Source organism: Microcaecilia unicolor, chromosome 3, assembly GCF_901765095.1.
Source record: "Microcaecilia unicolor chromosome 3, aMicUni1.1, whole genome shotgun sequence".
Lineage (NCBI taxonomy): Eukaryota > Metazoa > Chordata > Amphibia > Gymnophiona > Siphonopidae > Microcaecilia > Microcaecilia unicolor.
The window spans coordinates 287,566,811-287,588,579 of record NC_044033.1 but is presented as its reverse complement, the minus strand read 5'-3'; the positions used below and the strand labels follow the sequence as shown (position 1 = coordinate 287,588,579).

The 21,769-nt window shown below is 48.0% G+C and overlaps 1 protein-coding gene across 2 annotated transcripts in view; it reads right to left on the bottom strand.

Moving 5' to 3' along the window:
• The window catches only part of ARID4B (AT-rich interaction domain 4B), a 1,313,885-nt gene that overhangs the window by 849,699 nt on the left and 442,417 nt on the right, over positions 1–21,769 (bottom strand). For both annotated transcript variants that reach the window (XM_030198147.1, XM_030198148.1), the window contains exon 7: positions 11,459–11,550. In XM_030198147.1, the coding sequence (XP_030054007.1) occupies positions 11,459–11,550 (92 nt within the window). The remainder of the gene's footprint in view (positions 1–11,458; positions 11,551–21,769) is intronic.

The following is a 21,769-nucleotide window of genomic DNA, read 5'->3' as shown; positions in this document are numbered from 1 at the left end:
CTTTTTATTCCCATCTCCAATATAGTTTTACATATTCCTCCAGATTTTTAATTTCCTGCATTTGTGGTACAACTTTTTTTTATAACCTTTTTTTAACAGTCTTGTTTTTTAAAATTTGTTTTAGTTCACCCTTTATTTCCACAATTCCACAGACATACACACTTCTAAAGGTTCATAATTTATGTTCGCTGTTCACTTTTGGTTTTTACTTCTAGTGCAACTATTTATATTTTTTTTGGAACAGCATTTGTGTCGAGTGAATTATTTTGGTACTGGTATGGGAAAATTAGGTTCTTACCTTGGTAATTTTCTTTCCTTTAGTCATAGCAGATGAAGCCATTACGTATGGGTTATGTCCATCAACCAGCAGGGGAGATAGAGAGCACTCAAACTTTCACAGTGCCCTCTTGGCCAGCTAGCTCCACTGCCTCTTCCGTATTTGAAGCTTCCAAAGCAGTATGGCAAACTGCAATGGGAATCACAAGAGCTTTCCTCACAGCGAACGATGGCCCATCACAAGGGCATGAACTCATAAAGGAGGGAATGCACATCCTCCTGGAGGGAATAAACTCATCCTCCTTATTGTATAAGTGGAGGGGAACACATGCGCCTCCTGGAGGGAATCACACATCCTCCCAACACACTGGAGGGAATGAACTCATCCTCCTATTTATAGAACTGGAGGGGAACACACGCGCCTCCTGGAGAGAATCAACACATCCTCCAAAAAAAACATGCTGGGGGGAATGAACACATCCTCCTAAATTTAAACTGAACATGAATCCTGAAGATTGTTTTCCAACTTTCTCCCAAGGAAGGAACTTCAGGAAATTAGAACAGAACCTGAAAAACAGATTCACAGCATACAGACAATCATACAGGGAGGGCTCATGGCTTCATCTGCTATGACTAAAGGAAAGAAAATTACCAAGGTAAGAACCTAATTTTCCCTTCCTTGTCATCAAGCAGATGAAGCCATTACGTATGGGATGTAACAAAGCAATCCCTAGATAGGGTGGGAACAAGCCACACCACGCGCTAGCACTTGTGCACCAAAACGCGCATCCCTCCTGGCAGCCACATCCAGCCTGTAATGTCGGGCAAAGGAGAGCTTAGAAGCCCATGTTGCTGCACTGCATATCTCTTGAAGAGAGAGTGCTCCAGTTTCAGCCCAAGAGGAAGAAATCACTCTAGTAGAATGTGCCTTAAAGGCTACAGGCGGAACCCTGCCGGCCAGCAGATAAGCTGAAAAGATAGTTTCCTTGAGCCAGCGGGCAATAGTGGCTTTAGACGCTGGAGACCCTCTGCGAGAACCGGATAGCAAAACAAACAGATGATCAGAAGTCCTGAAAGAGTTAGTAACTCGCAGATACTGCAGCAGAGTCCTGCGCACATCCAAAAGGTGCAGCTGCCCAAAAGATTCTGGAAACTCTTCCTCTGAAAAAGAGGGCAAGAAAATAGGCTGGTTTAAGTGAAAGGCTGAAACCACCTTAGGCACAAAGGAAGGCACGGTCCGAACCGTGACTCTGGACTCTGAAAATTGCAGAAATGGGTCTCTACAGGACAGCGCCTGGAGCTCTGACACCCGTCTCGCCGAGGTAATGGCCACCAGAAAAACGGCCTTCAGTGTCAAATCTTTCTCCGATGCTCGCCGAAGCACCTCAAAAGGAGATGCCTGCAGGGTTTTCAAAACTAGCCCCAGGTTCCAAGCTGGACAGGGTGCTCGCACTGGAGGTCGGAGCCGAAGCACCCCTCTAAGAAACCGTGCCACATCTGGGTGAGCAGCCAAAGACACGCCTTCCACCTTACCACGAAGGGAGGCCAACGCTGCCACCTGCACCCGCAGGGAATTCTAGGCCAAGCCTTTTTGTACACCTTCCTGCAAAAAGTCCAGAATCGGTGAGACAGGAGCCCGCACTGGAACAATGGCTCTGGAAGCACACCAAGACTCAAACAGGCACCAAATCCTGGCATAAGCCACGGAAGTGGAACGCTTGCGGGCTTGCAGGAGAGTGGAAATAACTTTATTGGAATAACCTTTATCCCTCAATTGCGCCCTCTCAATAGCCATGCCGTAAGACCAAAGCGGCCGGCGTCCTCCATGGCTACCGGTCCCTGAGTCAACAGGTTCGGTACCAGAGGTAACGGCAGAGGAGCCTCCAGGAGCATCTGTCGGAGGTCTGCATACCAAGGTCTCCTTGGCCAATCCGGGGCGATGAGGACCACTTCTCCTGGGTGCAGCCGAATCCGCAAGAGCAGGCGCCCTATCAAGGGCCATGGGGGAAACACATAAAGTAGACCCGGAGGCCAGGGTTGAGCCAAGGCATCCAACCCCGCCGAGCGAGGATCTCTCCGTCTGCTGAAGAAGCACGGGACTTTGGTATTGGCACTTGTCGCCATTAGATCCATCACGGGCTTGCCCCATTTGGCACAGATCTGCAGGAAAACTTCGTCTGCCAGATTCCATTCTGCTGGATCGATCTGATGCCTGCTCAGATAATCGGCCTGCACATTGCTCTGACCTGCAATATGAGCTGCTGACAGACACTGAAGATGCAGCTCGGCCCAGTGGCAAATCAGTTCGGCCTGCGCGGCTAGTGCTCTGCACCTTGTTTCGCCTTGTCGATTTATTTAGGCCACCGTTGTCGTGTTGTCCGACATCACTCAGACAGCCAATCCTTCCAGGGTCACTTGAAAGGCCAGAAGCGCCTGAAACACCGCTTTCAACTCTAGGTGGTTGATGGACCACTCCGACTCCTCGGGTGTCCATAGACCCTGGGCATGCTTCCCCTTGCAGTGTGCGCCCCAGCCCTTCAGGCTGGCATCTGTTACCACCAGGCACCAAACGGGGAGCGTCAGCGGCATTCCTCGCCGCAGCATGCTGTCCGAGAGCCACCACTCCATGCTGAGTCAGGCCGCAGGGAGCCAAGTAAGTCTGCATTGGTAATCCTGAGAAATAGGAGACCAACTCCGGAGTAGGGAATACTGTAGAGGTCTCAGGTGCGCTCTCGCCCAGGGTACCACTTCCATCGTGGCTGTCATCGATCCCAGCAGCTGGACAATGTCCCAAGCTTGCGGGCGGGGCATCCTCAGGAGCAGACGGACCTGATTCTGAAGCTTGCACCGCCTTAGCTCGGGTAGGAACACATAGCCCGAGACTGTGTCGAACCTGGCCCCCAAAAACTCTAGAGATTGTGAAGGGGACAGGTGACTTTTGGCCATATTGACGACCCAGCCTAGAGATTGCAGTACTGAGACCACTCTGGCTGTAGCTTGTAAGCTCTCTGTTGCAGAGTCTGCTCTGATGAGCCAGTCGTCTAGGTACGGGTGAACCCTGATACCTTCTCGCCTGAGAAAAGCAGCTACTACCACCATTACCTTCGAAAAGATTCGGGGAGCTGTGGCGAGGCCAAAAGGCAAGGCCCTGAACTGGAAATGTTTTCCCAACACCGCAAACCTCAGAAACTCGGTATGTGCAAGTAAGCTTCTTTCAGGTCTAGAGACGTGAGAAACTCTCCTGGCTGTACCGCCGCAATGACGGAGCGCAGGGATTCCATGTGGAAATGCCGCACTCTCAGGGACTTCTTCACTTCTTTTAAGTCCAGAATAGGGCGAAAGGACCCACCTTTTCGCGGCACCACAAAGTAGATGGAGTATCGGCCGCAGCCTTGCTCGGCGGGAGGCACCGGGGTCACTGCCCCTAACTGAATCAGACCTTCTAAAGTCTCCTCCACCGCCGCCCGTTTGACGGCAGAACCGCATCAGGACTCCACAAACACGTCTCTTACTGGGGCGTTGAATTCTATTCTGTATCCATCTCTGATCAGGTCCAGAACCCACTGATCTGAGGAAATCTTGGCTCACTCCTCGACAAAGAGGGAAAGCCGCCCTCCGATGACAGGCATCGAGGAGAGGGCCGGCGCACCATCATTGAGAGGGTCGCCCCTGAACTCCTGGTCTTGAGCCACCGGCTGCGGAACGCTTGTCCGAGCGAAAGGAGTTCCTCTGCTGACAACGGGCACGTGAAGTGAACCCAGCAGAACGACCCGGGCGGTACCTTCTAGCTTCACGGAAGCGAGGTCTGTACGAGGAGTGGACCGCCTGGCCCTTAGAGGAAGGCCTCTGCCTATCTTCGGGCAAGCGCTGGGGTTTTGGATCACCCAGGCCTTTCACAATTTTCTCCAACTCCTCACCAAATAGGAGAAGTCCTTGAAAAGGCAACTTCACCAACCTTTGCTTAGAGGCCATGTCTGCTGCCCAGTGTCGTAGCCACAGACGACGGCGAGCCGCCACTGCTACTGCCATTTGTTTAGCCGAAGCTCTGACAAGGTCATAAAGGGCATCAGCCAGAAAGGACAAGGCCACCTCCATCCGCGAAGCCACATCCAAGAAGGGCTCCGCTCCATCTCCGGGCTGAGCTACTGCCTGTTGCAGCCAAGCTAGGCAGGCTCTCACAGCATAACAGCTGCATGCAGACGCCCGAACAGTGAGACCTGCAATTTCAAAAGACAGTTTCAATGCTGTTTCCAGCCTACGGTCTTGAACATCCTTCAGGGCAACACCTCCTTCAACAGGGAGGGTAGTTCTCTTTGTCACCGCAGTGACTAGGGCATCCACTGTAGGCATTTGAAAACGAGCCATATGTCCCTCACGCAGAGGGTATAACTGCCCCATAGCCCTGGAAACTCTCAAAGGTCCCTCGGGGTCAGCCCACTGAGCCGAAACAAGCTCTAGGATGGAGTCATGCAAAGGGAAGGCCCGAGCAGCTTTCTTGGTACTAGCCATCCTGGGATTACCCGAGGAGGCCATGCCACTGTCAGGATCTTCAATCGAGAGGGCCTGTAGGGTATCTGAGATAAGAGCTGGCAGCTCATCACGGTGGAAAATCCTCACCGCGGAGGGATCATCCAGATCCTGTGGTAAATCCGCACCTGACTCTGGTTCCTCAGACCAAGAACGTCTGTCAGAGTTCTCCGAATCCTCACACCCCGACCACGGGGGGGGGGGAAAAAGGTGCACCACAATCTGAAGGGGAATTAACCCTTCTGCGCTTATCTTTAGGCCAAGCATCCGGGAAAAAAGCCTCACTGGGCAGTCCCAGGCCAGAATCCATCGGGGGGGCAATCAGAGGAGCCTCAGGCGACCCTTGAGGAAGGGCTCTTTTCATCATGTATGCTTTATGCAGCAAAAGCACAAAATCCGGGGAGAAAATCTCACCCTGGGCACCCAAATCCAGTCCGGTGCTAGCTACTCCTGAAATAACTTCATCTCGAGGTGCCCCACCCGGCTCAGGTCTCTCCGTGTCCACGGAGGCCGCGCCATGCGGTGTAAGCAAAATGGCGCCCGCTGCCAGCTCAGAGCGGGAAGAAACATCGCTCGCCATGCTCGGGCCGGCTCCTACGCCAGTACAGCACGATTTACAGAGCCCTGCTGCTGATTTGCGCTTGCCACAAGTGAAACAGCGCTTTACATTGTCCGCAGCCATCGCCGAAAAACGGCGGTAAAATCCAAAATGGCGGTTTCGCGCCAAAATCGCCCCGATCGCGGGCCCACCCCGGAGGAGTTGGAAAACACTCTTACCTCAAAGGATCTAGTGTACAACTACGATCCTGCTGAAAATCAGGTCAAAAACCTCTGTTCCAGCGTCTCTGCGTTTAAAAACGCGACGCGACTTTTTTTTTTTTTTTTTTTTTTTTAAGCTGTGAGGAAAGCAGAGGTATTGAAGACTCCGGAGGCTCAGATGAGTAGGAAAGGCAGGGAAAGGGCGAACCTATATGCCTGCATTCACTGTTGGTGGGTAAGGACAGGGAAAGCAAGGCAATATGTCCACATCCACAGAGGTATGGGTAAGGCAGGGAAAGGGCTAACCTATGTGCCTTTAAAGTGAAGCTGCTATAGCCTCCAACACCCCGGTTAACAACTGGCAAGCCAGGAACCACCTCCCGGCAGATTTTTCTGGAGCTCAAACAAGCTGCAGCCACCCTGCTAGGGGAGATAGAGAATACTGAAGAGGCAGTGGAGCTAGCTGGCCAAGAGGGCACTGTGAAAGTTTGAGTGCTCTCTATCTCCCCTGCTGGTTGATGGACATAACCCATATATAATGGCTTCATCTGCTTGATGACAAGGAAGTATACATGTTTAGCAGCCAGTTCTTCTGTTTATATTTATATATTTTTGTTTACACTTTGTTGATATTGTTATTATATAAAACTATTAATATGATTGTTATTATATTTTAACGTATACACATTTTAATGTTTCTAAGAAATTTTACATCCATTTTTATCTTTTGGATGTATCAATATATTTTGAATGTTTCAGTATCTTCTGAAAGATTTATAGGCACTTCTGAATATGTATATTAGGGTTTTTATTGTTTCTTATATATTATATATGTTTTTTAATTGTAGACTTCTGAAGCACACCTTGCAGCAGAAACATGGCTTGTGTTGAGTCATTTATACCTTCAATGAAACATTGATTCCTACAATAAATATTGAACCGCATCTTCTAATTTGGGACTTTTTTTGTAACCTTTGCTGTTTGTTTGTTTTTTGCCCCAACCAAAGGAGCATGGGTGTTTTAGGACCTGGTTTAGTATTTGCAGTGTTGTTTTTTCACATGTAGGGGTTTGATTTCTTTTTTTTTATTATTATTTTTTAATTTTTCATTTCTTTTATTCAATTTTTAAATTACATATCTCCCATATACTGAGATAATCAAGAAACATAGAAAAAGAAAAACGTTTTAGATAATTAATGGAAATAAACACTTATCTTAAGCCCACAAAATAAAGAAATAAAGAAGATATCAGAAATAAACAATTACAGAAAAATATAAATAAAAATTCAATCAGGCAGTCGATTCCCCTAAATATAATCTCAAGCCTACCTCTAGTAGCACGCATTCCGAATTATGTTATGACATTCAATTCTTCTTCAGCTACTAGAAAATCATTTAGCTGTTTTGGGTCAAAAAATTTAAATTGTTTACCCACAAACTACAAAACACAAACAAGAAAATCTAAGCACAAAATTGGCGCATAAAGCCTGTTCTCTAGGCTGAAAAGCAAAGAAAGCTTTTTGTCTCATTTGTGTCTCTCTTGAAAGATCAGGAAATATGTGCACTTTTGATCCCAAAAACTGTCTATAAATGACTGAAGGAAAGTTTCAAAACTGCATTGTGGTCAGGTTCCAAGGCAAAAGTAACCACCATAGTAGCTCTCTGTGTAATTACATCCAGGGAGGATTGCAAAAAGGATTAGAGGTTCAAATTGTCCGCCTCCCGCTTCCAAGAGGGATCTCCCAGTGATCTTCCTGAGCTCAGGATATACTGAGCTCATGTAATCGGGGGCAAAGAGTCACTCGCCATCCTCAGGATCTCAGTTAAATATGTTTTAACCATATCCACTGGGGAAATCAAAGGTGACTTGGGGAAATTGAGAAACCATAAACCTGTTTTTCAGGTATTCCACATGACGATGTAGAAAGTTCTTGATCTTAACCGAGACTACTCCCAAATTCTCCGAAGTCTTAATTTTGAACTCTAGAGACTCCACCTTAAGAGGACTGCTGGGCAGATACCTGGGCTTGAACAAGACAGCCTCTGAGATAACCTTATTGTCTTTAGAATTCCACATAATCAACAGCTGCAATGAAGAGTGCATATCATGAACAATATCCTAAAGTGACCCCAATTTCACTACGACTGACTTAACTATCACCCGGAGAAGGCATAGCAAGAGGAGATAGATTTTTCACCTGGGAGACAGTACACACGGTATCCATAGGTAAACTCTTTAAAGCTAACTAAATAAGTGTATCTTGTCCAAGTTCCACAGTCTCATCAGTTGTGGGCATATTCCCTCTCTTGGAAACCCCGCTCTTCCACCACTAAGGCGCTAGGCACAGAAACACCTGCAGCTCCTTCACTTCTTGGCTGCAGGGGAGCCGCATGCTCGAAAGGGCTCAGAGACGTTCTGTTCACGCTACTGACTGACACTCGCGAGTTGGTTCCGGCAGAAGGAACTGAGGTCATCAGGAACTCCATAGGCACTCCAAAGCAATCCAATGTTGTCTGTTTCATTGCTGGGACTGCACCGGAAGTTGAGGGAATCTCCCTAACCTTCCCTCTCTGTTTTCCCATCTTCAAAAGGGCAAGAAGACATAAGTACATAAGTACATAAGTAGTGCCATACTGGGAAAGACCAAAGGTCCATCTAGCCCAGCATCCTGTCACCGACAGTGGCCAATCCAGGTCAAGGGCACCTGGCACGCTCCCCAAACGTAAAAACATTCCAGACAAGTTATACCTAAAAATGCGGAATTTTTCCAAGTCCATTTAATAGCGGTCTATGGACTTGTCCTTTAGGAATCTATCTAACCCCTTTTTAAACTCCGTCAAGCTAACCGCCCGTACCACGTTCTCCGGCAATGAATTCCAGAGTCTAATTACACGTTGGGTGAAGAAAAATTTTCTCCGATTCGTTTTAAATTTACCACACTGTAGCTTCAACTCATGCCCTCTAGTCCTAGTATTTTTGGATAGCGTGAACAGTCGCTTCACATCCACCCGATCCATTCCACTCATTATTTTATACACTTCTATCATATCTCCCCTCAGCCGTCTCTTCTCCAAGCTGAAAAGCCCTAGCCTTCTCAGCCTCTCTTCATAGGAAAGTCGTCCCATCCCCACTATCATTTTCGTCGCCCTTCGCTGTACCTTTTCCAATTCTACTATATCTTTTTTGAGATACGGAGACCAGTACTGAACACAATACTCCAGGTGCGGTCGCACCATGGAGCGATACAACGGCACTATAACATCCGCACACCTGGACTCCATACCCTTCCTAATAACACCCAACATTCCATTCGCTTTCCTAGCCGCAGCAGCACACTGAGCAGAAGGTTTCAGCGTATCATCGACGACGACACCCAGATCCCTTTCTTGATCCGTAACTCCTAACGCGGAACCTTGCAAGACGTAGCTATAATTCGGGTTCCTCTTACCCACATGCATCACTTTGCACTTGTCAACATTGAACTTCATCTGCCACTTGCACGCCCATTCTCCCAGTCTCGCAAGGTCCTCCTGTAATCGTTCACATTCCTCCTGCGACTTGACGACCCTGAATAATTTTGTGTCATCGGCGAATTTAATTACCTCACTAGTTATTCCCATCTCTAGGTCATTTATAAATACATTAAAAAGCAACGGACCCAGCACAGATCCCTGCGGGATCCCACTAACTACCCTCCTCCACTGAGAATACTGGCCACGCAATCCTACTCTCTGCTTCCTATCTTTCAACCAGTTCTTAATCCATAATAATACCCTACCTCCGATTCCATGACTCTGCAATTTCTTCAGGAGTCTTTCGTGCGGCACTTTGTCAAACGCCTTCTGAAAATCCAGATATACAATATCAACCGGCTCCCCATTGTCCACATGTTTGCTTACCCCCTCAAAAAAATGCATTAGATTGGTGAGGCAAGACTTCCCTTCACTAAATCCGTGCTGACTTTGTCTCATCAGTCCATGTTTTTGTATATGCTCTGCAATTTTATTCTTAATAATAGCCTCCACCATCTTGCCCGGCACCGACGTCAGACTCACCGGTCTATAATTTCCCGGATCTCCTCTGGAACCTTTCTTAAAAATCGGAGTAACATTGGCTACCCTCCAGTCTTCCGGTATTACACTCGATTTTAGGGACAGATTGCATATTTCTAACAGTAGCTCCGCAAGTTCATTTTTTAGTTCTATTAATACTCTGGGATGAATACCATCAGGTCCCGGTGATTTACTACTCTTCAGCTTGCTGAACTGACCCATTACATCCTCCAAGGTTACAGAGAATTTGTTTAGTTTCTCCGACTCCCCCGCTTCAAATATTCTTTCCGGCACCGGTGTCCCCCCCAAATCCTCCTCGGTGAAGACCGAAGCAAAGAATTCATTTAATTTCTCCGCTACGGCTTTGTCCTCCTTGATCGCCCCTTTAACACCATTTTCGTCCAGCGGCCCAACCGACTCTTTGACACTCAGATGAAATTTGGCGTAGCCTGGAGAGCAACTGATTATCTTTTTTGTAGGTTTGTATGTTACTTCTCAAAGTGTCTGGCAAAAATGATATCATAGTTAATATTTATATATTTTTTACAATGAGGTGTAAGGGGAAATGTCTTAAGTTCAGTGTTGGAGAAATGTGCTGAGTATATTACAAAACTGAGAGTTCTGTAGATTCCAGACTGCTCTCGGGTAGAAGAATCCATTGATTGTTTTACTGGGTAGCTGGTGTTTTATTTACACATAAAATATTGTTGGAACTTTTTTTGTGTGATATCTCTTATAGCTAATTTTAAATGTGGGGAGAAGAGGGATGTGATGTGCTTTGGATTGCCTCCCCCATCTTTCGTTGGTTTTCCCCCTCTCTTGCCTCCCCAAATATTTCTGTTTAGGGGCACCGCTGCACGAGAGAGGCTCTGTGAAGCTGGAGAGGGGCACGAGAAAGACTGGGTAGAGAGACTGGGGGGTGGTATATGAGAGTCTGGGCTTATAAGAGAGACTAGGAGGGGGAACTCAGACCATAGTGATATGTGAAACAAAGAGGCACAATGAATATTCATGAGAGATTTTTGCATATACTGCCTCCACTGCAAGCAAATCTCTTTGGGACAGCATGCTTTGGGAAGGGAGACTGGTGGCTTCTGACAGTGTCTTGTAAAGGTACCTATTTGCTAAAATTTCTCTGCCCAGAGCCAAAGGACAGAGTCAGTAACCTTGCATACCAAAACTACTGCAGAAAAAAACCAAGAGGTCATCTATGTGCAAAAATAACTTTTAATTCCCCCTAAAAGTGTACAGTATGTCATTCTCAGAGGTAGCTCTATGCAAGTTTCCAGGAAATGAATAACCACCATCCTAGGTGAACTAGGTCAAACATCAATTAAGGGACTAATCATTATTATTTATTTTATTATTTATTTAGCTTTTGACCACACCTTTTTCAGTAGTAGCTCAAGGTGAGTTACATTCAGGTATACTGGGTATTTTTACTAAAGCAACGCTATTTGTTTTAAACATATGAAAAACCAACCAGTCAAGTTTATATCTATTGTCACCTCCTAGGGAATAATATGCGTTCATAGGGCCAGATTTAAGTTCAGAACAATCTAAGCATAAAAGTCTTTGTACAGTTTAGAAATTCAGCATATCTTGCTTACGGATTTGATTTTCTGCCATTTCATGAAATGAAAAATCCATAGAGAAATAAATACATTGCCAAATCAGTTGAGTCCTTTGTATGGTAACAAATTCATAAGCATTTCAAAAGCACAGAGAATTAAATTTAAGAGAAAATGTAAAGTTTCCCAGTGTTAAGCCATGACAACATAATATAAAAAAACAAAAGTGGAAAAGCATCCCATTCCCATTTCTAAAAAGGCCTGCAACTTACATATGATTAGATCGTCTTCCTCTGTTTATTTTTTTCCCAATGACAGGAGTGCCAAAATGTTCAGGATTGGTCAGTGGGAGTTGGTCCAATGTCTGTTAAGAAGAATAAACACATTACAAACTGTCAGAACCCAAAATCATCTAAAAAAAAAAAAACCCCCCCACATAAATCAGTACTATGAGTTCAGATTTTCCTTGGCCAAAGTTTTCTAATGAAGTCAACGTTAAATAACCACAGATTTAAGAATGAAAAGCAAAAATAAAAGGACTATATACACTTACAAAAATGTAAAACTGAATACTATTTAAAAAAATCTGTTTCAAAACAGAAGTCACCTAACTTTCAATATTTGTAGGATAGAATTCTATGATTTATTTAAAAATTGTCTATCCCACACAATCCTACAACTCTTTGCGGATCACAATGTTGCATATATAATAAAAATAGTTTAAAAAGAAAACACACACACATTCAATATGACAAATGGACTCTTGCTCAACACATGGAAGTCAATCAGTAGCTATCAACGTAACAGTTATCACTAACCAGCAAAAAAAATGCTTGAATAAAAAGGAATGCTTTTCAAATATTTACGGAATTGAAGAAGTCATACTATGTTAACTCAAAAGGTTACAAATTCCACCGTTTTGCACCATCAATATAAAAAATGGATGACCGATATGGCATATTTTCAAAGCACTTAGCCTTCCAAAGTTCCATAGAAACCTATGGAACTTTGGAAGGCTAAGTGATGTGAAAATGAGCCCCTTAGTAATCTAATTTTATGAAATGAGGGGACACCAAGTAAAAGTTTATTAGATGAACGCAAGGTTCGAGCAGGACAATAAATTCTCAAAGAACTAGCAACAGAAACTGGAACATCATTGCTCAAAGCCATGAAGATCAACATCAGGACTTTAAATTTAACCGTCCATTGAATGGGCAGCCAGTGCGACGCTAACTACTGGTGTAATGTGGGCAGAGCGAGCCGTGTCTGTAAGTAAACAAACAGCCGCATTTTGAGCTACTTGAATAGAACGAATTCTACAAGTAGGTAAACCAAGATACAAAGCACTACAATAACCAAACAAAGGAGTTATAACGTATTGAATCACATTCCTTAAATTGGCAAACAACTGCTTTCTTTCTGGTCACTCTAACTTGAGATGCAAACGATAGTTTGATTCCAACCATATCCCTAGATACTTTAAAACTCCCAAAATGGGAATTTTCAAAGAATCAATTACAAAATTCTTAGGGACAACAGGAGTAACCTTTCCAGAGAAAAATCAAATCTGAAGTTTTGATTCATTCAGCTGAAAACGATTGGAATTCATCCAAGCTCTCACTAATTGTAAACACATTTTTCTCAATAGAATCAGTCATAGAAAAAAATTTGTAAATCAACTGCATACAATCTAAATTGAACATCTAAACATTGAAAAACCTGGCATATAGGTCTCATATAGATATTAAACAAAATGGTCGATAAGGCCAAACCCTGAAGTACAAATGATGTTAAACCAACCCTGAACACCTAGAAACCAAATATACACAAAACTGTCACTGAGAAAGGAATGATGCAAACCACTGCAGCACTCTACCCCTGATGCCCAAAACGTCTAGTCGATTCAAGAGTATACCATGGAAATGTCTAAAGTTACCATAAGATACCCCGTTCCTCTATCAAAACAAGCTCTAACAGGGTCCAACACAGACATCAAGAGAGTCTTAGTAGAGTGTTTAGGTCTAAAACCAAATTGAGAATCATCTAACACACTATATGCATCCAGAAAATCCCCATATAATCAGTCTCAAACATATATTCCACTCCAACCCTTCCCAATTTAAAATTATACAAGAGTTACTTAGGGAAGTGATAATCAATGTGGGCTACCATTAAGACGAGTTATTCTACCAGTCACTTGTACTATTTTAGAACAGGTCACATCCTATGCTTTGAGACCTAATTATTAACAACTGGGATTAACAGTAAAACAACCAATCTTAATGGAAGCCCACATTGATCATGTTCCCTCTTAGTGATATTTTTAAGTAAAAGAAATATGAAACAAAACAGAAACAGACAATTAGTGTTCAAACATAACAGATGCTCTTGTAATTTCAGAGGCAGGGCTTCCTGAATCTCTCAACTGAGGATCCCACAGCCAGTCAGGTTTTCAGGATATACTTATGATTGTTATGCATGAGATATATTTGCATATCCTGGAAGCTCAATTTATGTGAATTGATCTCATGGACATTTATTGTTGATTCTCCTGAGAACTTGACTGGCTAAGGAGATGTCTGGACACGTTTTCGCAGTCCTGATCTATTGGCTCCCCCCACTGGAGTCCTGTAACAGGCAATGGAAGAGGGAAATCTCTAAATTTGTGAGGGGTAAGAAAGCACCTAGGGTTGCCAAAAGAATAGTGTTCTGTTGTAAGCTAGGGGATAAGTTGCCCTGCTTAACTGTAAAAGGTATTACTTAGAGACGTGGAGGGGCATAATCGAAAGGAACGTCCAAGTTTTGTTGACGACGTCTTCACAAAACGTCCCGATGGAGGGGCGGGGAAACCTGTATTATCGAAACAAGATGGACGTCCATCTTTCGTTTCAATAATACGGTCAGGGACGTCCAAATCTTAAAATTTAGGTCATCCCTAGAGATGGACATCCATAGAAAGTGAATGATACATACCTGTAGCAGATGTTCTCCGAGGACAGCAGGCTGATTGTTCTCACGACTGGGTGACGTCCGCGGCAGCCCCCACCAACCGGAAGAAGCTTCGCGGGCGGTCCGCACGCAGGGCACACCCACCGCGCATGCGCGGCCGTCTTCCCGCCCGTGCGCGACCGTTCCCGCCAGTTGAATGACAAGCCAAAAAGATGAAAACGCAACTCCAAAGGGGAGGAGGGAGGGTAGGTGAGAACAATCAGCCTGCTGTCCTCGGAGAACACCTGCTACAGGTATGTATCATTCACTTTCTCCAAGGACAAGCAGGCTGCTTGTTCTCACGACTGGGGTATCCCTAGCTCTCAGGCTCACTCAAAACAAGAACCCAGGTCAATTGAACCTCGCAACGGCGAGGGTATAACAGAAATTGACCTACGAAGAACAACTAACTGAGAGTGCAGCCTAACCAGAATAAATTCGGGTCCTGGAGGGTGGAGTTGGATTTACACCCCAAACAGATTCTGCAGCACCGACTGCCCGAACAGACTGTCGCGCCGGGTATCCTGCTGGAGGCAGTAATGTGATGTGAATGTGTGGACAGATGACCACGTCGCAGCCTTGCAAATCTCTTCAATAATGGCTGACTTCAAGTGAGCCATCGACACTGCCATGGCTCTGACACTATAAGCCGTGACATGACCCTCAAGAGTCAGCCCAGCCTGGGCGTAAGTGAAGGAAATGCAATCTCATAGCCAATTGGAGATGGTGCGTTTCCCGACAGCGACCCCTAGCCTGTTAGGGTCGAAAGAAACAAACAATTGGGCGGACTGTCTGTGGGGCTGTGTCCGCTCCAAGTAGAAGGCCTATGCTCTCTTGCAGTCCAATGTGTGCAACTGACGTTCAGCAGGGCGGGTATGAGGCCTGGGGAAGAATGTTGGTAAGACAATTGACTGGTTAAGATGGAACTCCGACACCATCTTCGGCAGGAACTTTGGGTGGGTGCGGAGCACTACTCTGTTGTGATGAAATTTGGTATATGGAGCATGAGCTACCAGGGCTTGAAGCTCACTGACCCTACGAGCTGAAGTAACTGCCACCAAGAAAATGACCTTCCAGGTCAAGTACTTCAGATGGCAGGTATTCAGTGGCTCAAAAGGAGGTTTCATCAGCTGGGTGAGGACGACGTTGAGATCCCATGACACTGTAGGAGGCTTGATAGGGGGCTTTGACAAAAGCAAGCCTCTCATGAATCGAACGACTAAAGGCTCTCCAGAGATGGCTTTACCTTCCACACGATAATGGTAAGCACTAATCGCACTAAGGTGATTCCTTACTGAGTTGGTCTTGAGGCCAGACTCTGATAAGTGCAGAAGGTATTCAAGCAGGTTCTGTGCAGGGCAAGAACGAGGTTCTAGGGCCCTGCTCTCACACCAAACGACAAACCTCCTCCACTTGAAAAAGTAACTCTTTTTAGTGGAATCCTTCCTAGAGGCAAGCAAGACACGGGAGACACCCTCAGACAGACCCAGCGCAGCGAAGTCTACGCCCTCAACATCCAGGCCGTGAGAGCCAGAGACTGAAGGTTGGGGTGCAGCAACGCTCCGTCGTTCTGCGAAATGAGAGTCGGAAAACACTCCAATCTCCACAGTTCTTCTGAGGACAACTCCAGAAGAAGAGGGAACCAGATCTGACGGGGCCAAAAGGGCGCGATCAGAATCATGGTGCCGCGGTCTTGCTTGAGCTTCAGTAAGGTCTTCCCCACCAAAGGTATGGGAGGATAAGCATACAGGAGGCCGGTCCCCCAATGAAGGAGAAAGGCATCCGACGCTAGCCTGCCGTGTGCCTGAAGTCTGGAACAGAACAGAGGCAGCTTGTGGTTGGTCTGAGAGGCGAAAAGGTCCACCGAGGGGGTGTCCCACTCTCGGAAGATCTTGCGTACCACTCTGGAATGAAGCGACCACTCGTGCGGTTGCATGACTCTGCTCAGTCTGTCGGCCAGACTGTTGTTTACACCTGCCAGGTATGTGGCTTGGAAGAGCATGCCGAACTAGCAAGTCCAACGCCACATCCCGACGGCTTCCTGACACAAGGGGCGAGATCCGGTGCCCCCCTGCTTGTTGGTGTAATACATTGCAACCTGATTCTCTGTCCGAATTTGGATAATTTGGCAGGACAGCCGATCTCTGAAAGCCTTCAGTGCGTTCCAGATCGCTCGGAGCTCCAGGAGGTTGATCTGCAAATCCTTTTCCTGGAGGGACCACAGACCCTGGGTATGAAGCCCATCGACATGAGCTCCCCACCCCAGGCGAGATGCATCCGTCGTCAGCACTTTCGTGGGCTGAGGAATTTGGAATGGACGTCACAGGGTCAAATTGGTCCGAATGGTCCACCAGAGCAGTGAAGTGCGGCAACTGGTGGAGAGGCGGATGACATCTTCTAGATTCCCGGTGGCTTGGAACCACTGGGAAGCTAGGGTCCATTGAGCAGATCTCATGTGAAGACGAGCCATGGGAGTCACATGGACTGTGGAGGCCATATGACCCAGAAGTCTCAACATCTGCCGAGCTGTGATCTGCTGAGACGCTCTGGTCTGCGAAGCCAGGGACAGGAGGTTGTTGGCCCTCGCTTCGGGAAGGAAGGCCCGAGCCGTCTGGGTATTCAGCAGAGCTCATATGAATTCCAGAGACTGTGTTGGCTGGAGATGGGACTTTGGGTAATTTATCACAAACCCCAGCAGCTCCAGAAGTTGAATAGTGCACTGCATAGACCGGAGGGCTCCCGCCTCCGAGGTGTTCTTGACCAGCCAATCGTCGAGATATGGGAACACGTGCACTCCCAGCTTGCGTAGATACGCCGCTACCACCACGAGGCACTTTGTAAACACTCGTGGGGCAGAGGCGAGCCCAAAAGTGCCATGCGCCCAGGCGGAATCTGAGATACTGTCTGTGAGCTGGCAGTATCGGGATGTGAGTGTATGCGTCCTTTAAATCCAGGGAACATAGCCAATCGTTTTTCTGAATCATTGGCAGAAGGGTGCCCAAGGAAAGCATCCTGAACTTTTGACCAGGAATTTGTTCAGGCCTCTCAGGTCTAGGATGGGACGCATCCCCCCTGTTTTCTTTTCCACAAGGAAGTACCTGGAATAGAATCCCTGCCCTTCCTGCCCGGGTGGTACGGGCTCGACCGCATTGGCGCTGAGAAGGGCGGAGAGTTCCTCTGCAAGTACCTGCTTGTGATGGGAGCTGAAGGATTGAGCTCCCGGAGGACAATTTGGTGGCAGGGAGGCCAAATTCAGGGCGTATCCGCACCGCACTATTTGGAGAACCCACTGGTCGGAGGTTATGTTTCAATCATTTTTATTGTAGACATTTCAATAAACAGTGTACAGGTATGCATTGATCTTTGAAGGATTAACACCTAAATGAACACTATTACAACGATGCACTACAACATGTCTACCTATCACTCTCCTCTATCCCTTCCCATCCTCCCCCCCTTAAACTCCCCCAACTCCCCCTCCCTCCCCCCCCCCCTTCAATAGTCTACTGTCAGTCTACAGGTATTCAAGGTCTCATCTACCCACACAGTCTCTCAATTTAAAATTTTACTTTTTGCAGCTGGTTGTAAGGTATCCCAAAATTTCGCCCAGGTGGTTTCCAGCTTTTTACCCTCCACAGAGGAGATATCTGTAATTCCACAACGTTCTAGTTTTAGCAGTTCAATCATATTTGCCCTCCAAGCCCCAAACGTAGGACCCTCGTTCTCTCTCCAGTTTAGCAGAATTATCTTCTTGCCGATCAGCACCGCCCTGTGCAGGAAGGAGTTGAGTCCTGGAGGGCCAAGCCCCGTGTAGCAGTGTTTTCCAAAAAGCAGTAATGGCTGCTTCTGTATTGTATTGCATCTCTAGTATTGTTTGATGGCCGTTAAAATCTGGGACCAAAATCGCACTACTTGAGGGCAAGACCAGAACATATGCCCCAGTCCTGCGAGCGCCTGGGCACAATGAGGGCATGCGCCTGTGCCACCATACCCTGCCTTGAACGCCCTAGCTGGTGGGATGTGAAGTCGTAATGCAAATTTGTATTGTATCTCCCAGTGTCTAGAATATACAGAGGTGCGCAATGCCAAGGTTAAAAAGTCCTGCAACACCTCTTCCGAGACTTCTGCCTTCAGGTCAATCGCCCATTTCTGTGCTCTGCCTCTGTAATCAATGTCCTCCGTGGAATCCTGGAGATACCTGTGATGAAATCGCAGGGGCACTTTGTTTTGAGCCCCCAATGTCAGTGCTGTGTTTAAAATGTCCTGTACATCCTCGCTCAAGTTGGTCCAGCCCAGCTCGGTTAGGTAATGTTGTATCTGCAGATGCGCAAACTGATCTGTCCCTAGCAAGTTAAATTCTGTTTGTAATTCCCGGAATGGCCGCACTTTACCTTCATCAGTCAGCAGTTGGTACAAATACTGAATTCCTTTCTTCCGCCATCTAGCAAATATCACTGAAGTTGTGCCTTCTGGAAAATCTGGGTTATTAAACAGTGGCAAGAAGGGCGTTGCAGTCCATCTAAACCAATGTCTTTTGCACAGAAACTTCCACGTTGCCCTTGCTGACAGGACGAATGGATTATGTCCTAATTTGAGTTTGACTCCTCTGCCTGACGCGTGCAGCCACCATCCCAAATGTACTGTAGGTGAGAGGGCCTGTTCTAGTTGTGTGTTTGAAAACTCCCAATGTCCTGTTAGCCAATCCCTAATGTGTCTCATCGAGCATGCTATGGTCAGGTATCTTATATTGAGTAGGACCATCCCCCCATGTTGTCTCGGCTTCTGAATGACACTCAAAGTGAGCCGAGGCTTCCGCCCTCTCCACAAAAATGCCTGAATCAATTTATTAAGGGCCTTTTCCTCCCTTTGTCTTAAGTATAGTGGTAGCATCTGAAAAAGGTATAGCCATTTAGGGACTATCATCATGTTGACTAATCCTATGCGTCCTGATAGGGAAAGTGGGCATGTATTCCATAAATGTAACAGGCGCCTGGTCTCTTGTAAGACTGGGAGTACGTTTTTATCATATAGGAGCCCCAGGTCAGAAGGAACTACTACCCCCAGATACTTAATCTGATCTTCTGCCCATTGCAGAGGGAATGAATCGCCCCATTCGTGTCGCAACCCCTGATCCAGGGGCAGTGCCAATGATTTCGTCAGGTTCAGCTGAAAGCCCGAGAGCCTACCATAACTGTGCACCGTGTCTAGGAGGTGTTCTAACGATGTTTGGGGAGTACTTAACAACAACAGCAGGTCATCAGCGTATGCTAGTACCTTTATCTCGTACTGTCCAACTCTGACCCCCTGTATGCTCTCATGCAATCGGATCTTGTTCAACAAGGGTTCCAGGGACAGCAGGAAGAGCAGCGGGGATAGTGGGCAACCCTGGCGTGTTCCTTTCCCAATGTCAAATCCCTCTGTTCGTATCCCATTAACTAATAACATAGCCCGGGGGTCGGTGTATAATGTGATGACAGCCTGGTTGGAGGTTATGAGAGGCCACCTTTGGTGAAAAAATTTTAACCTCCCTCCGACCAGCAGATCATCTGGTACGGACACTTTGAGGGCGGCTATGTTCCCGTGGATCCAGTCAAAAGGCCGTCCCCGGCTTTTGCTGTGGAGGCGCAGGGGGCTGCTTAGGCGCACGCTGTTGACGAGAACGAGCGCGCTGGGGCTGTCCCTGTGCCTGACGAGGCCTTCGGGCTGGCTGGGTGTACCTACGCTTGGCAAAAGAATAGGGCACAGCCTGCTGGGCCCGGAAAAAACGTCCACCTGCTGAGGTGGATGCTGAAGGCGCCCGGTGGGAGAGCTTGTCGAGGGCGGTTTCCCGCTGATGCAGTTGGTCCACCAGCTGCTCGACCTTCTCACCAAAAATATTATCCCCCCGGCAAGGGACGTCGGCCAGTCTCTGCTGGGTGCGGTTGTCCAGGTCAGAGGCACGCAGCCATGAGAGCCTGCGCATCACTATACCTTGGGCCGCAGCACGAGATGCCACGTCACAGGTGTCATAGATACCCCTGGACAGGAACTTTCTGCACGCCTTCAGCTGCCTGACCACCTCCTGATAAGGCCTGGACTGCTCCGGCGGGAGCTTGTCAACCAGGTCCGCCAGTTGCTTCACATTGTTCCGCATGTGGATGCTCGTGTAGAGCTGGTAAGATTGGATGCGGGTCACGAGCATGGAAGATTGGTAGGTCTTCCTCCCAAACGAGTTCAGTGCGAGACTCCCGCCCCGGGGGCGCCGAGGCGGTATCCCTCGAACTCAGTGCCCTCTTGAGAGCAGAATCCACAACCGCCGAGTCATGAGGCAATTGGGGCCGCATTAACTCTGGGTCTGAGTGAATTCTGTACTGGGACTCTGCTTTCTTGGGGATGGTGGGATTAGATAATGGTCGCATCCAGTTCCGAAGCAGTGTCTCCTTAAGGACATTGTGCAACGGCACCGTGGAGGACTCTCTAGGTGGAGATGGATAGTCGAGGACCTCGAGCATCTCAGCCCTCGGCTCATCCACAGAGACCACGGGGAAGGGAATGCATATAGACATGTCCCTGACAAAGGAGGCAAAGGAGAGGCTCTCAGGAGGCGAGAGCTTCCTCTCTGGTGAAGGCGTGGGGTCAGAGGGAAGGCCCGTAGACTCCATCGACGTCGACTCCACCTGCGTGGCGGTCGTGACCGGCGCCGCAAGCGGCGGCAGTGTCGAAGGCCTCGGCACCGGGCTAGAGCTCGCCAGCGCCACAGTCAACGGCGCCGAGGGCGCAAGCACCCCCGGCGCCGGCACAGCCTGGCGCATCAGCCCTTCCAGGATCCCTGGAAGGATGGCTCGGAGGCACTCGTCCAGGCCCGCTGTCGAGAAAGACGGGGGGGCCGGTAGAGGCGTCGGTGCCGGAAGCTGTTCGGGTCCAGGAGACTGCACCGAAGTGCTGGGACCCTGACGCGTCGGTACCTCCACTACCGAGGGGGACCTTTCCTCTCGACGCGGACGCTTCGGCATCGACTCCTCTCCGGCACCAAGGGCCGGGCGCACCGATGGGGACCGATGACGGTGCTTCTTCTGTTTTTTGCGGTGCCCGTCATCGGCACCAGGTGGAACGGAGGAGGAGGAGGTCGATCCCCCTCGGTCTCGAGGGGCCGGGTCGGACAGGGTTCGGTCCCGAGGGCCATGAGCAGAGGGAGTGACTGGGGCCGATTGCCCACGCGGCCTCTCACCCCTACCATCACCGGAGGACCGGCGGGCCGACGGGACCTGCACTCCTGGGGTCGATGCCATCGGGCCGATTTCGCGGACACCGATACCGGAACCGAAGAACCGGCCGTCGATACCGATGCCGTCGAGGTCGACGTCGAGGGGCCGGCGCAAGTTCCAAAAAGACGGTCCCGAAGAACTTGCCTCGCAACCTGAGTCCGTTTCCGGAGACCAAGACACAAAGAACACGACTTGATATTGTGCTCCGGCCCGAGGCACTGGAGGCACCAAGCGTGGGTGTCGGTCTGCGAGATAGGCCGGCCGCACCGACCACACTTCTTAAATCCACTCGGGACCTTCGAGGACATCGACGGAAAAATCGCGTCGGCGAAGTTAAAGTCGTCGATGGTG